The 14,813-nt window shown below is 58.5% G+C and overlaps 1 protein-coding gene across 1 annotated transcript; it reads left to right on the top strand.

Annotated features, from left to right (window-relative positions):
* Positions 1-1,779: 1,779 nt before the first annotated feature.
* ENTPD2 (ectonucleoside triphosphate diphosphohydrolase 2) lies at positions 1,780-14,071 on the top strand. Its single transcript, XM_057410595.1, has 9 exons — positions 1,780-2,075; positions 9,600-9,717; positions 10,217-10,367; positions 10,995-11,154; positions 11,255-11,482; positions 11,854-12,120; positions 12,303-12,422; positions 12,675-12,809; positions 13,387-14,071. Exons 1-9 carry the CDS (start codon positions 1,965-1,967, stop codon positions 13,585-13,587), a joined length of 1,491 nt encoding a protein of 496 aa, XP_057266578.1. The 5' UTR covers positions 1,780-1,964; the 3' UTR covers positions 13,588-14,071.
* Positions 14,072-14,813: the final 742 nt, after the last annotated feature.

Raw genomic sequence — 14,813 nt, forward strand, 5'->3', positions numbered from 1 at the left:
TCAACCCTGCCACTCCATGGGGCCAGACAAAGGGCAGCGAATACAACCCCATGAAGAAAAGGAGGAAGAGCCCCTTTTGCACTGGGAAGGGGTGTAAACCCTCTGCTCCATGCCAACCTGGGAACAGTGTGGCCAAACCTGTGCCAGACCAAGATCCATACCCACATCTCCACTCAAATCCCAGGAAGGTCCCACCACACCAAGTAGCCACCTGCCAGAAAGGGACTTGCTCCAAAGTCTCCACAAGCAAAATGAGGATGAGGAGCAAGGGACCATTCCCACTCCCACAGGGCTCCTCCAGCCCCATCTCTGCTCGTTACTAGTCAGAAAAGAGAATTTTTGTTCCTTTTCAGGCTCTGAAGACCTCTTCTCAATGCTCATCTGGCCTAAGAGAGAAACAGGAGGCTTGGCAAATATTAAAAAAAAGGGATTAACTGCAATCCAGAGAGATCTTTCTGCTTCTGTGTTAATCCCTGGTGCGGTTGCACCTGTGAGGGTTACAGAAGCATGCCTCAGAAGGACTGGATGGGTGAGGATGGGGAGAACAGCCAGGACTAGGCAGGTATTTCCCCCTGGAAACTTGAGAAGCACCTTAAAACCAGCAATAATGCAGGAAGGCAGAGAAGATGATGCTCTGCTAAGCCTCTGAGACAAGACTGTGGTCTTCTGTGGTAGCAGCAGCAGCAACAAAGAGAAATTTTTTCACATAAATAAAATATTCATGTCTTGGAGTTGATTGAAGTTGATGTCTTGCAGTTTTGTATTCCAGAGGTTAAATGCTTCATGAACTGAAGTGAGGAGATAGGCACACCTGCGAACGTCATGAAGATGTGATGGAGCGATGGGCACCTGCAGGATAAGGGTCACTCGCTCTGCCTGTATTGAGCCATTTTCTTCTCCAGACTCTGCTGCCAGATGCTGCTTTGGGGGACAAAACTGAAGCTGCTCCCCACAGGATCTCCAGCAGCAGCAGGGCCTCCGTGGGACCATGGGCATAGGTTGAGCCCCTCGAGTGCCTCTGCACCCAGATACCCTGGCAATGGGCAGGAAGCCCTGAAGAACCCCCAGTGCTGGCACAACACACGCTGCGTGGGGGCAGCATGAGCAACAGAAAGGGCCGCTTGCTTCAAAGAGAACTAAGTGAGCCCGGGCTGTGAGGAGCTGAAGTGTGACCCTGCATCATGGCTGGGCTGGGAGCTATGTCCTCCTTCAGCTTCCTCTCCTTGGTGATATCTCCTTGTTTATTATTTTGCTCACTGTTTTATCCCACTGTGTAAGCAAGCTCAAAACGGCCTTCTCAGAGCCAGGGGCCCAACGTTCCTTGGCTCGCTACTCCATGTGGAAATGCATTACATTATTCACTTGTGACCATATTAAAAACAATCTCAATATACGCCTGGGCTCCTCAGAACTGTCACAAACTCCTTGTAATGATTAAAAGTGGAAAGATGCTCAGAGTTGCTAATCATGGTAGAGGAGGTTTGGAGTTAATCATGGTAGGCGAGACTAGAGTTTTTCTGTGGCTTGGGGTGCTCTCACCTCCCACCAAACCCATTGCTGAGCCCCAAGGTGGGGGTGATGTCTGGGGGGGGGAATGATGGGGCTGATCATGTCTGATCTCCCATTGTGGAGAAGATGGGACCGACCCCGGCGACAGGAGGGATGGTGTGGGGATGAACGCTGAGGTGACGGCGATGCCCGAGGGGCCGGGGCTGAGTCCCGAGTGAAGGACCATGCCCAGGGGGGTGGATGGGGCTGATCCCGGGGGACGATGCCCGGGGCGGGGTTGCGGGACGGAGACGGCCCCGGTGTCGGGGCAGCCGCGGGACCCGCAGCCCGGTGACCCGCCGGGGGGGGGCCGCGGCGGCGGTGACTCAGCCGGGAGAGGCGGGCGAGGAGGAGGAGGAGCAGCAGCAGCAGCAGGAGCCGCCGCAGCCACCGAGGAGCCGCTCACCTGCCCCGCCATGGCCCGCAGGGTAGCCGCCGTCCTGCTGCTGCTCGCCCTCGGCTGCCTCCTGGGCATCCTCCTTCTCTGCCTCGGGTCCGGGGACACGCGGGGCCCGCCCGGCTTCAAGGTGAGCAGGGCCGGTACGGAGGGGGCACCGGGCATGGGGGAGCGCCGCTCCCGGGGACTGGGGCAGCCGCAGCGGGCACCCGATGTCCGGATGCGCGGCACGGGAGCGGCGCCGGCAGCCAGGGGGGTCCCCAGAGCTGACGGGGGGGAACCCAAGCTGCGGTCGGGGGTCGCGGGGGCACCCGACCGCACATCCCCAGCACCTCAGACCTGCGCCTGCAGAGAGGACTGGGGGTGGCGTGTCGGGATGGGCCCCAGCCCCGAGCAGCCTTGTCGGCATCTGCGGGAAGGGCACCCCACACACCCAGCATCGCCCCTGGGCTCCGGCTGCATCGCCTGAGCCAGCGCTGCCAGATGAGACATGTGCTTCCCTGTGAAAACGAGCTGCTCCGTTTTCTTTCTCATTCTAAACTCCGATGCTGAAAGAAGCTCCCAAGCAATCTCTTGCTGGCCAAGTCCCCCAGTTGACTCCTTTGCAGCCCTTGTTTTAAAATGGTGGTAATTTGTTTCAGTGACAGACCAAGCTATTCCGTGGGAAAAAGGCTCTTGTCCTTAAAAATGGTTCATCAAAAAAACCCTTTTTCTCATCCCAAGCAATTTGCTTGGAAACTTTCAGAGCCAGCCCAAATGCCAGATGTGTTGCCTTCACTCCGGGTTTGTCAGATGTAATGAGGATTAGGTTAGGAAAATGAGCTGGCTGCTGTTGGTATAACCAGCAGTGATGAACTCTTCCCCTGTGCCACCTTTCATGGCCATCCATTGCCATGTGCTGGGGCCTCTTGGACTGGTTTCAAAATGGACTTTGTCTCTTTGGATGTGGGGGAATTAGATCCGTCCTCAGAGCCATATGTGCAGCACTTGGTTCAGCCTGGGAAGCTTTTTTTCCTACTGGTTCCAATCTGGAGCTTCAGCCAAATGCATTTCTAAATGCATTTCTCCTCCCAGTTCCAATCTGGAATGCATTTAGCCAGATGCATTCCCAGATATTTAATTTTTGTGCTTTGTGTTTTTTCTCTCTCTGAATGGACACATCCTCCAGACCACAGGCAGCCCCAGGCACTCAGATGGGTCCTGGCCCAACTCAGGGACCTGGGGGCTTGAACTGTTCCTGGATGTGTCAAGCACATACGAAGTCCGGCTCAGGTCGGCACCAGTGTCCTGCAGTGCCTGTTCCCATGGGCCTGACACCGGGCAGGCACCAAGAGGTTTGCTTTTGCACAAAGCTCAGGGCTGCTCTGGGGATGCAAATCTTTGTCAGCCTAACTCAGTGCAAAATATGTTGACGTGATTTCGAGAAGGTTGGTCCAGCTGTGGGGCACATCATCCCTGCCCGCCTGGGCAAGGCACGCTCCTTGCTGTCTTGGTGTATGTTAACAGCAGCTGCTGGATGACAGCACTGTTCACTGCTCAGCTATGGCTCCAGTCTTCCCTTTCCAGTTCCTTTTGCTTGGAATATAGCCTTATAATACCCTGAATTAGTTATCCTGCTGCCAGAGGGATTGATTCCAGGAGCACAGTGTTCCCCTTCCCTTGTGGGTCTGCAGTGGGGCTTAGGGCACTGCTGCCTGATGGCTGAGAGCTGGTGCCTTCTATTGGCAACCCTTGTTTTTCCTTCTTTTGGCATATCTTTTCACTGGCCATTACAAAATGCACTGGGCTCTTTTCTTGCCAGCTGTCCTGGGGGAGCTGCAGCTCTGTGGCAGGAAAGAAACCACCGTAGACCTGAGGCCCTGTGGGTCTCACCACCCTCAAGGGAACTGGGATGTTGTGGGCAGGGCTGGGCCCTCTCTGCATTGTGGGGCAGCTCAGAGAGCCATGGGGGGGGGGGGGGGGGGGGGGGGGGGGGGGCTGGAAGCTCAGGCACACCCACAGCCACAAGACATGGACATGCAGCCAGGCTGCAGCAAGGTGGGCAGCTCCCAGCGTCCAGCTCCTTCCTGCCTGGGGTGTAGGATGCTTCTGGCAGAGCCATGGACTTATCAGGAATCCAGAGCCCTACCTGGGACCTCGCTGCCCTGTAGCCTTTGGGGACACAACCTCCCCTGGCGTCCCCTCTGCAGGGGCTTTGGGAATGAGCAGCCAAGTCTGGGGCTGGGATGAGCAATGCTGTGGTGGGGCAGAGCCCACAGGCCTTGGGCTGACTCAGGGACACTGTCCTGATGTGGGGCCATGCCAGGTCCACCTGTGTCCCCCAGCCCTGCAGCATCACCAGGGCCTGGTCAGAGGTCCTGTTGTTGGGAAAATCTCACATCCCTGGGCCAGCAGGAGGTGCTGGGGTTGGGGACTGTCCTGCCGCCTGGGGCCAGGGCCATGAACACGTTTGAGGACCTGGTAAGCCCCAGAGTGCTGGCAGTTGAGCGTGTGGGGTGGATGAGAGGGATGGCGAGAGCCAGGCACTGGTGCCAGGGCATGTCAGGGCATCCTTGTGTCCCTCCAGCCCTCATCTCTAGCCCACTCCCTGGCAGGTGCAGGACACCTCTGATGAAGAGCTGAGGGCAGTGCTTACACTGCAGATCACCCATGAGATGGACTTTCAGCCTGATTCTCCATCCTGGGACCTGTCTGTGCCCCCCATGTGGCTGAGGGCCCACAGCTTGGCCACGGCTTGTGCGACACAGCTGCTTGTTCTGCAGCGCCTGAAGCCATGGCTCCAGTGTCTGGGCACAATGGCTGAGGCAGAGGCAGGGGCTGGGAAGGGGGCTGGGGCAGGGACAGGGGCTGCTGTGGGTGACTCTCCCCTGATTCCCATGTGGTTGCTGGAGACGTGTGCACTCTTGGGTCTAGAGTAGGAGATGGGACTTCTCGTTCATCCCTAGGGAACCTCCAGGTCTCCCTCAGCCTCTCCATGCCCCATGTGTGCACTTGCCTTCCTCCCCTGCCCACCACCCCCAGCACTGCTGGGGAGGGTGATGGCCTGGGGTGTAGAGCCCTGTGCCCTGGGAGGATGTACAGGGGGGTGCCATGAGGCCACAGTGGCTCCTTTCATGCTATGGTAACCATGGAGTACACCATGGAGCATCCCATGGAGCACGCCATGGAGCATGCCATGGAGCACACCATGGAGCATGCCATGGAGCACGCCATGGAGCATGCCATGGAGCACACCATGGAGCACGCCATGGAGCACACCATGAAGCACGCCATGGAGCACACCATGGAGCATGCCATGGAGCACTCCACGGAGCACACCATGAAGCACGCCATGGAGCATGCCATGGAGCACAACATGGAGCACACCATGGAGCACTCCACAGAGCACACCATGAAGCACGCCATGGAGCATGCCATGGAGCACACCATGGAGCATGCCATGGAGCACTCCACGGAGCACACCATGGAGCACGCCATGGAGCACACCATGGAGCACGCCATGGAGCACACCATGAAGCACGCCATGGAGCATGCCATGGAGCACAACATGGAGCACACCATGGAGCACTCCACGGAGCACACCATGGAGCACGCCATGGAGCATGCCATGGAGCACACCATGGAGCACGCCATGGAGCATGCCATGGAGCACTCCACGGAGCACACCATGAAGCACGCCATGGAGCATGCCATGGAGCACAACATGGAGCACACCATGGAGCACTCCACGGAGCACACCATGGAGCACGCCATGGAGCATGCCATGGAGCACACCATGGAGCACGCCATGGAGCATGCCATGGAGCACTCCACGGAGCACACCATGAAGCACGCCATGGAGCATGCCATGGAGCACAACATGGAGCACACCATGGAGCACTCCACGGAGCACACCATGGAGCACGCCATGGAGCATGCCATGGAGCACACCATGAAGCACGCCATGGAGCACACCATGGAGCACGCCATGGAGCATGCCATGGAGCACACCATGGAGCATGCCATGGAGCACCCCACGGAGCACCCCATGGAGCATGCCATGGAGCACTCCACGGAGCACACCATGAAGCACGCCATGGAGCATGCCATGGAGCACACCATGGAGCATGCCATGGAGCACCCCACGGAGCACCCCATGGAGCATGCCATGGAGCACTCCACGGAGCACACCATGAAGCACGCCATGGAGCATGCCATGGAGCACACCATGGAGCATGCCATGGAGCACTCCACGGAGCACACCATGAAGCACGCCATGGAGCATGCCATGGAGCACACCATGGAGCACGCCATGGAGCACACCATGGAGCATGCCATGGAGCACTCCACGGAGCACACCATGAAGCACGCCATGGAGCACACCACGGAGCACGCCATGGAGCACGCCATGGAGCATGCCATGGAGCACACCATGGAGTACACTATGGAGTACACTATGGAGCACACCATGGAGCATGCCATGGAGCACACCATGGAGTACACTATGGAGCACACTATGGAGCACACCATGGAGCACGCCATGGAGCACCCTGTGGAGCACACCATGGAGTACACTATGGAGCACACTATGGAGCACACCATGGAGCACACCATGGAGCACGCCATGGAGAACCCTGTGGAGCGTGCCATGGAGCTGGGGCCAGGCTAATGGCAGTCAGGGGTCTGGAGGACCATCCCGTGCCGAGGCCTGGGGCTGCTGCTCCCCACTCGGCAGCGATGGGGTCTGCCTGTGCAGAGGGTCTGAGAGCAGAGACCCCCACCCTGACCCACAGGTGCTGCTGCGAAAGGCACTGGGATGTGCTGCATGGGTCAGCTGGTGCTGATGCCAGCTCCAGCGCTGTCACTGTCACCCCAATACAACCGGGGAGGGCAGATACAGCCCCATGTGCTCGGCTGCAGGGGCTGAGCAGGCAGCACGGCTGCCCCAAGCACACACACCCACACACATGTCTGCACAGCACACACCACCTATGTGCATGTACACATAGGCACAGGCACACTCGTGCATGCAGACACGTCAGCATGCCTGCATGCTTGTGCAGCTCACCCATGCACCCTGCACACACACCTCCACACTGAAATTTGCACACACGTGTGTAACATATGATCACAGAATCCCAGACTGGTTTGGGTTGAAGGGACCTTAAAGCTCCTCCAGCTCCAACCCCTGCCATGGCAGGGACCCCTTCCACTAGAGCAGCTTGCTCCAAGCCCCTGTGTCCAACCTGGCCTTGAACACTGCCAGGGATGGGGCAGCCACAGCTTCTCTGGGCACCCTGTGCCAGCGCCTCAGCACCCTAATGGTGCTGAGCCCTGCAAACCTCACAAGTGCATGACATGAGACATGCACATGCCCTATGTCCATGCACACACACATCTCCACACAGGTGTCTACAGGCATGCACACCCCACGCACACATCCATACATCCATGCACATCCATGCACATACATATCCCCAGCGCTGCTCCTCCTGGGCTGTCCCTGTTCCTGGTGTGTGGCACTGTATTCCAGGCACTGCAGGTCATCCTCACTGCCTCCTGCTCCAGTGTTTCTTAACCCCTGCAACCCTGTATGCATCCCCATCTCCAGTTTTGAGTTTTGTCCCCCTCCAAAGCCTGCAGGTCCTGTCCTCCCCCATCATCTTGGGATTAGACACAGCTCCCTGGATCCTGGCCATGCTCAGCCTCATGTCTGGGGCACCTGTCAATGCTTTCCCTTTGGGGACAGTGTTGTTGTCCTGCTGATGCTCACGTCACTCCAGGTGATGTCCGGGGTGGTGCTGTGCCCATGAGGACACTGAAGACATCTGCATGGTGGCTGCAGGGTTTGTGGGCACACGTGTGGCAGAGGTGGGTGGCGGGGTCTGCTGGGGCTGGACCCTTCCTGGGGATGCCAGCACCCACTTGTGAGCAGTGGGACACTAAAGGGGACATGTGAGGAGGATCATGGGGTGGGAGCTAGTGGGGACGTGTGAGTGGGTGTCCCTGGGACAGGCAGCTTCACTGGAGCAGCCTCAGTGTCCTCTAGTACTTGTGCTTGGTGGGTGACGCCCATCTGGGGGTGCAGGGGGGTGCTGTGGTGAGGAGGGCCTGGGGTCACACTCAGGGGGTGCCTGGCCCATGGTCCATGTCCCGCTGGGCAGAGGAGGGGGCTGAGACCCCCCAGAGGCTGCTCAGAGCAACTGACCCCAGCACCAGGCCCAGAAATGGCCCAATCTGGGGGCCCTGCTCCGCTCCCCAGTGCTGTGCTTCAGAGAAGCAGCCGGGGGGGGGGGGGGCAGCTGTAGACCCCCCTTCCTCCTCTCTGCAGGGTTCAGTCACCAGTAGCTGCTCCCCACACAGCAGTCTGGATTCTCTGCTGGCTAGTGCCTTTGGTCCCAGGATGTGTGGGAAGCCTCTGATGGTTAATAGGGGCTGGAGGAGGCTGCAGGGGTTTCACCCATTGGAAATGGTTCCCTGGGGAAGCTGGGGGTGCTGCTGGTGTGGGGCCTTGGCTTCACACAGGAATGGGAGTTGCCTGTAAGCAGGGACCGCAGGCCTCTGCCCTGACAATTTATTTCTGCTGGCCAAAACCCAAACCTGCAGCCACCTAGGCTCTGTGGGAACATGGATGGGGACAGGGACGGGACCAGAAGCACCCACCAGGCAGGGCCAAGGTGGATCCCAGAGTCTGGGTGAGGCAGGCAGCAGGCAGAGCCTTTGTACAAGCCAGGTCTAAGCCTGAAGTGGTTTCACCCCAGAGCTGCTCAGCTGGATCCCACCTCACCCCCTCCTCCCAGGGCAGCAACCCTGAGCACAGGGGGTGCAGGCGGCACAGGGCAGCCCCTCCCTGGGAGCAGGAACCACGGCTTGGCAGGAGGGAGCTGGTTATTTATAGCCAGAGAATGGCCGAGCCATACAAGGGCAGGAGGGACGAGGTGCCGGGCTGACCATCTTTGGAGAGCTGCATCCCAAGGGGACACTCCCAGGTGTCAGGGACCTGCCCGCACAGCTCAGCATGACTGCCCACGACTGCCCACGACTGCCCACGACTGCCCACGACTGCCCACGACTGCCCATGACTGCCCACGACTGCCCACGACTGCCCACGACTGCCCATGGATGGCCATGGGTGCCAGTGGATGTCTCTGGCAGCCCATGGATGACTGTGGATGCCCATGAATGCCCATGGATGCTCATGGATCCCTGTGGGCTGTCCATGGATGTCTGTGTTAGCCATGGGTGTCTGCGGGTGCCCGTGAATGTCTATGGGCATATGTGGGTGCCCATGGATGCCTGTGGCTGCCCGCTGGCCAGGAGTGATGCTGTGGGGTGTTGGGAGCAGACAGCAGGTGCTCAAGAGGGTGAGGGGGTTCCCATGCCCTGAAAGTCAACGTCCCAGTCCTGTGCCAAGTAGCATCCCAAGATGTCCAGTATCCCTGGCTGGGAAGAGCGCCTGTTCCCAGCCCCATCCTGGTAGGGCCCATGCCTGGTGAGGGCAAGGCCATGCCTGCACTGGGCTGAGCAGTGCTTGCGTTTGCCAGGCAATGCTCCTGAAGATGCTGGCCAGGGCACGGGCTGTGGTGGGACATCGAGCCCCGGTGCCTGCTCCCGGGATGATCTGGAGCACCGCGGGGTGCTGCCTCCAGGCCTGACCCACTGCTTCCCCCTGCAGTATGGCATCGTGCTGGACGCCGGGTCCTCCCACACGGCCATGTTCGTCTACAAGTGGCCTGCAGACAAGGAGAACGACACCGGGGTGGTCAGCGAGCACAGCATGTGCGACGTGGAGGGTAAGGGCTGTGCTGATCCCGGGGCCAGGGGCTGGTGGCAGGCTGTGTCCCATCCCCAGCAGGCAGGGCCCCACGATGCGGCCAATGCTCTGCCATGCCCAGCTGCCTCCCCGTGCATCCACCAGCACAGGGAGGTGCCTTAGGAGTCCAGCCCTGCTCCCCAGACCTCTGCCGTCTCCCCCAAGGCTTGCAGTGCACGCCAGTGGCATACACTGAACTGCCAGGAAACATTTCAGCTCCCTGCCTAGCCCAGTGAGGAGCGAGGGATGGTTTTCCACTCTCCATTTAAGCAACCTTTCCCAGGCTGTCTGCCCCGGGGATGCAGCATGGGCAGGGAGATGCACTACTGGACTCTGGATGGCTCCATACCCACAGAAACCTGGAGCACCTGCCTCTGAAGCAGGCTGTGCCTGGGAGGGCCTCAGCCTGGGAGAGGCAAAGCTGCCCATGGAGCATTTTCCCACTGCCCGCAGGGAGCAATGTTGTTTGTTCTCCACAGGTCCCGGCATCTCCAGCTACAGCTCCAGGCCTCCAGCTGCCGGGACAAGCTTGGTGCAATGCCTGAACCAGGCTCTGAGAGATGTGCCCAAGGAGAAGCACGTGGGCACCCCGCTCTACCTGGGTGCCACAGCCGGCATGCGCCTGCTCCAGTGAGTGCCCTGTGCACATCAGCCTTAAACACTGCCCAGGGGCTCTTCCATGACACCCTGCACCTTCTCACCCAGGGGTGGGAGATGGTGAAGAACAGTTCCGAGGGAACCCCTTTGCTAGACAAAGCTCCTCACGCTCCCAGCTGCCCAGCTGTGTGTCCCTCACAGAGATCTTCCTGCCTCTCAGAGCAGGAGATGCTCTGCAGTGCTCAGCTCAGCCAGCCCCCCTGACTGAAAAGGGCTGTAGTGGGACCAACACTGGGATAACCAATCCAGTCTTTGCAGCTAGCTGGGAGGGAAGGCCCCCTGCACCCTTTGCAGCCTCACGGGATGCAGTGAGAATAACTACTCCCCAAAAAACATGGAGAGGAGGGAGTTGTGCCCCCCTTGCCCAGCCACAGGATCTGGCTCGACAGGAGGGAGGACACCCCATCCCTGTCCCTGCCTCCTCCAGCAGAAAGAAGGGGAATTAGCTGGGGCTTTTGAGGACATCCCCATGGGTACCTGGGTGAGGACCCACCTCCCTCTTGCCCCAGTGCCATGGTGAGGCTGGGACCCAAGGGCTGTGTGGGCAGTGGGGTGTGATCGCAGCACCCAGCCCAGCCCTCCACTCTGCCTGCTCCGCAGCATCTCAAGCCAGCAGGCCTCGGACGCCGTCCTCGGTGCTGTGGCGACCACACTGAAGTCGTACCCCTTTGATTTCCGGGGCTCAAAGATCTTGTCTGGGGAGGAAGAAGGGGTCTTCGGCTGGGTCACCGCAAACTACCTCCTGGAGAACTTCATCAAGGTGGGCAGCGAATCATGGCACCCAGCAGTGGTGGCTGCGCTGGCTGGGCAGTCCTGTAGCTCATCACATCCTTATGCCCACTCTTGTATTTCTTGCTCAGCGTGGATGGCTTGGAGAATGGATCCAGCCCCAGAAGAAGACCCTGGGGGCGATGGACTTTGGGGGCGCTTCCACACAGATCACCTTTGAAACCAGGGACACCATTGAAGACCCCAGAAACGAGGTGATGCTGAAGCTGTACGGCCAGACGTACAAAGTGTACACTCACAGTTTCCTCTGCTATGGAAGGGACCAGGTCCTCAAGAGGCTGCTCTCAAAGCTCCTCCAGGTACCAGCATATGCTCAGTCAGGATGCCGTCTGTCATCCACATTGTGCCCTCACCCTGGTGTTTATACAAGGGTGGCCCCTAGCCCTGGGTCTAGGACAGCCCCACAGGGCCGGCTGCACCTCCTTCCCACCCATCTCTAGGTTTTTGCCCACAACCCTCTCCCATGGTCCCAGGGCTTCCTCCCACCTTCTCCATAAGGTGTTGCACCCCTCGGCCAGAGCCAAGACATCCTAAGTCATCTCGAGATGCTTGTGGCAACTGCCAGTTCTGCATCCTGCTGCCCAGTCCCCTCTGCGTCTCCCGGTAGGGAACGGAGGCAGCAGTGCCGGGGCTGTCAGGGCTCATCTCACATATGTTGCTTCTCCGGTAGGCTGAGAGATACCAAGCCACTGTTTCACATCCCTGCTGGCCCACGGGCTACCACAAGAGCCTATCGCTGAGCAGTGTCTATGACAGCCCCTGCACAGAGAAGGAGAAGCCAAGCCTTGCCCTTGACACCACCATCACTGTGGTCGGCACTGGGAACGGGAGCCTCTGTGCTCTGCACGTCAACAAGCTCTTCGACTTCACCTCCTGCTCCTTCTCCCGCTGTTCCTTTGATGGCATTTTCCAGCCAGAGGTTTCAGGAAACTTCATTGTAAGTCCTGGCATGGAATGGGATTGTGGGCCAGGTCTCCCCAGCCTCTCAGCATCATGCAGCAGCAAACCCAAACCCCCAGCCCTGCAAGGGCCGTTGCTGGTGCCTACCACACCACAGTGGCTGTTGGTGGCAAGGTTTGCTCCCAGCCTGTCCCCCAGTTGTCTCCCTTCCTCCATCAGGCCTTCTCTGCCTTCTTCTACACGGTGGACTTCATCCAGACAGTGATGGGGAGGCCTGTGCGCTTGCCCAGTGACCTGAAGGACGCTGCTGAGATGATCTGTGCCACCAACTGGAGCGAGGTGGGCTCCCTTGGCATGGTGGGGTGGAGAGGGCTGCTTCATGTGGGGCATCACCCAGGAACTGAGAGCAGCCCTTCAAGGGAGCTGGGTGTCTTGGCACCCATGGAATAGGGGGATAGGTGATAGGATCAGGAGTGCCTCAGGTGGGTATGTGCAGTGCCTTGGCCAGACAGGTGCTTTAGGCCACAGAAACAAAGCCTGAACCCTCCTGGCTTGACCCTTTTTCTTTCTCCCTCCATGCATCCCATCCAGCTGCTCCAGAAAGCCCCCAAGCTGGAGAAAAGGCTGCCAGATTACTGCGCCGTCACCATGTTTGTTTATTTGCTCACCACCAAAGGCTACAACTTCAACAACCATTCCTTCCCCAACATCGCCTTCCAGAAAAAGGTGGGTAATGCCAGAGGACATCCCCATCCCGTGGTATCTGCTTGGAGTCAGGCCAGAAAGTTCTGCAGGAGAGCCCCACACCAAGAAAGAGCTAAGCAGTGTGAGGGAAGATCTCGGGGAGAGGGACAGGATGGGACTCTCAGGGTCTCGGTGAATCTTTTGGGAGGTGAAAGAAACTGAGCTAAGCTGACCGGGCATGGAGTAAGGTCCTCCAGTCCCTCCCTGGCCCTCTAGACAAAAGCCACTGCAAACAACTCTTTGCTCAGGCTTGCTGGGAAGTTATCTCAGGGCAGAATCCTACCTCTGATGCCTTCCTGAGCCACAGGATGGGCAGTGAAGTCAGGACCAGCCTGAGCAGACCAGATCCTGTTCCCATTGGATAAGCCCAGGATAGTCATTGCTTCATCCTTGGGCTGGCTGGACCTATGGGCCAGCGAGGGCTCAGGGTGCTGAATTCCCCCCACACACACACCCATCTCCTCCATTGGGCTGACACTGAGGTGGTCCTTGGAAGGTCTCTTGAGGCTTGTGGAGATGGGTTGAGTGGGGTGGTGACCACACCATGCTCTTCCAACAGGCAGGAGATACCTCCATCGGCTGGGCCCTGGGCTACATGCTGAACCTCACCAACATGATCCCAGCAGAGAAGCCCTCTTCCCACAAAAGCATGCTGTACAACTACTGGGTCATCCTCATCCTGCTCTTTGTGGTCACCACCCTGACATCTCTGGTGACCGCTGTCTGCCTGCTCCGGCGCAGCAAGTCTGGCACAATCTAATGGCCTTGTCAGGGAGCCTTGTCTGCAGGGCCCTGCACCGTCCTTCCTGCTGGAGTCTCCATGGCCTGAACACTTGGAATGCAGCAAGTGCTCAGAGATGTCATCTTCCCATGCCTGATGCTGCCTGTCCCAGAAGGAAAGCTGCCCCTTCATGCCCTCCCCTTGCTTTCAAGCTGCAGAAAGGGAGGGACAGAAAAGGACTGCTGGCCTGGCAGGACAACAGCTTAAGGGCTTCCCAGTGCTACTCAGGGACGGACCCCAGAGCAGACTCGGGATTTGGACATTCAGACCTGGGGCATCTTTCTGCCACCAGACCTGGGCTGAACTGGGTCAGCAAGTCACAATAGTAGGATTTATTTTCATGTACATGGCATGGGTGGGGAACATTTACACTAGTCCTTATAGCTGACCTCTCTAGCCTGTCCCTGAAGCACAAACCCTGCCTCCTGGGAGCTCTGGGCATCAGCCAGAGCCCATGCTGTCTTTCTGGATGACACACAAATCCCACTGACCTTTCTGAGGGTCAGATCTTCGCCTAGACTTTCACTGGTCTCAGCACATGGGCTTTGGACAGCGGCTTAGCAACAACCAGACATGGGGAGCAGGCAGCTTCCCAGGTCCCACTTCAGTAACTTCATGGTGCCTTCCCCATTCCTGTGGTTCCTAACCCAGATTCGCCTCTGGCCATAGCCAGAGCCTCCTCCATTCCCAGGCTGACAGGCTCACTGTGGGAGCGGGGCTTTGCTCTGCTTTAGGATTTGATCCCTGCAGAACCCCTCCCCAGGCAGCTGGGAGGACGCGCCTTTATTTCCAATTGAGCAAGAACAGGGACATGCAAACAGGCAGGTCTGGGTTTGTCTGGTTGGGGTTTTTTTTATAATCAGAAATAAATCTTTGTAACCACTCCTATGGCTCCGTGGCTCATGATCAGCAACAGGCCGGTCAAGCCTGGCCGTCCCACAGGGGAAGAGCCACTTACGGGGTCTACACGGACACAGCCACAAGTCAGGCTCTGCCTGGAGGTCTCATTCCTTTGCAGCCTGCCCAGTGCTGAGACACCACCATGGCTTCATATGCTTTACCAGCCTGAAGACAGACTGAGGTGGGCTTGAAACCTCACTCCAGACTTGGGACCAAGAGGAGGTGGAAGAGTTTTAATCAGCCTAGAAGGTCCAAAGACATGAGCAGGCAGCACTCAAGCTGACTGTCCTATGCACTCACTACTG

This window comes from Pezoporus wallicus, unplaced genomic scaffold (genome assembly GCF_028554395.1).
Source record: "Pezoporus wallicus isolate ANWC-B61680 ecotype Strahan unplaced genomic scaffold, APGP_CSIRO_Pwel_v1 contig_8071, whole genome shotgun sequence".
In the NCBI taxonomy this organism is placed as follows: domain Eukaryota; kingdom Metazoa; phylum Chordata; class Aves; order Psittaciformes; family Psittacidae; genus Pezoporus; species Pezoporus wallicus.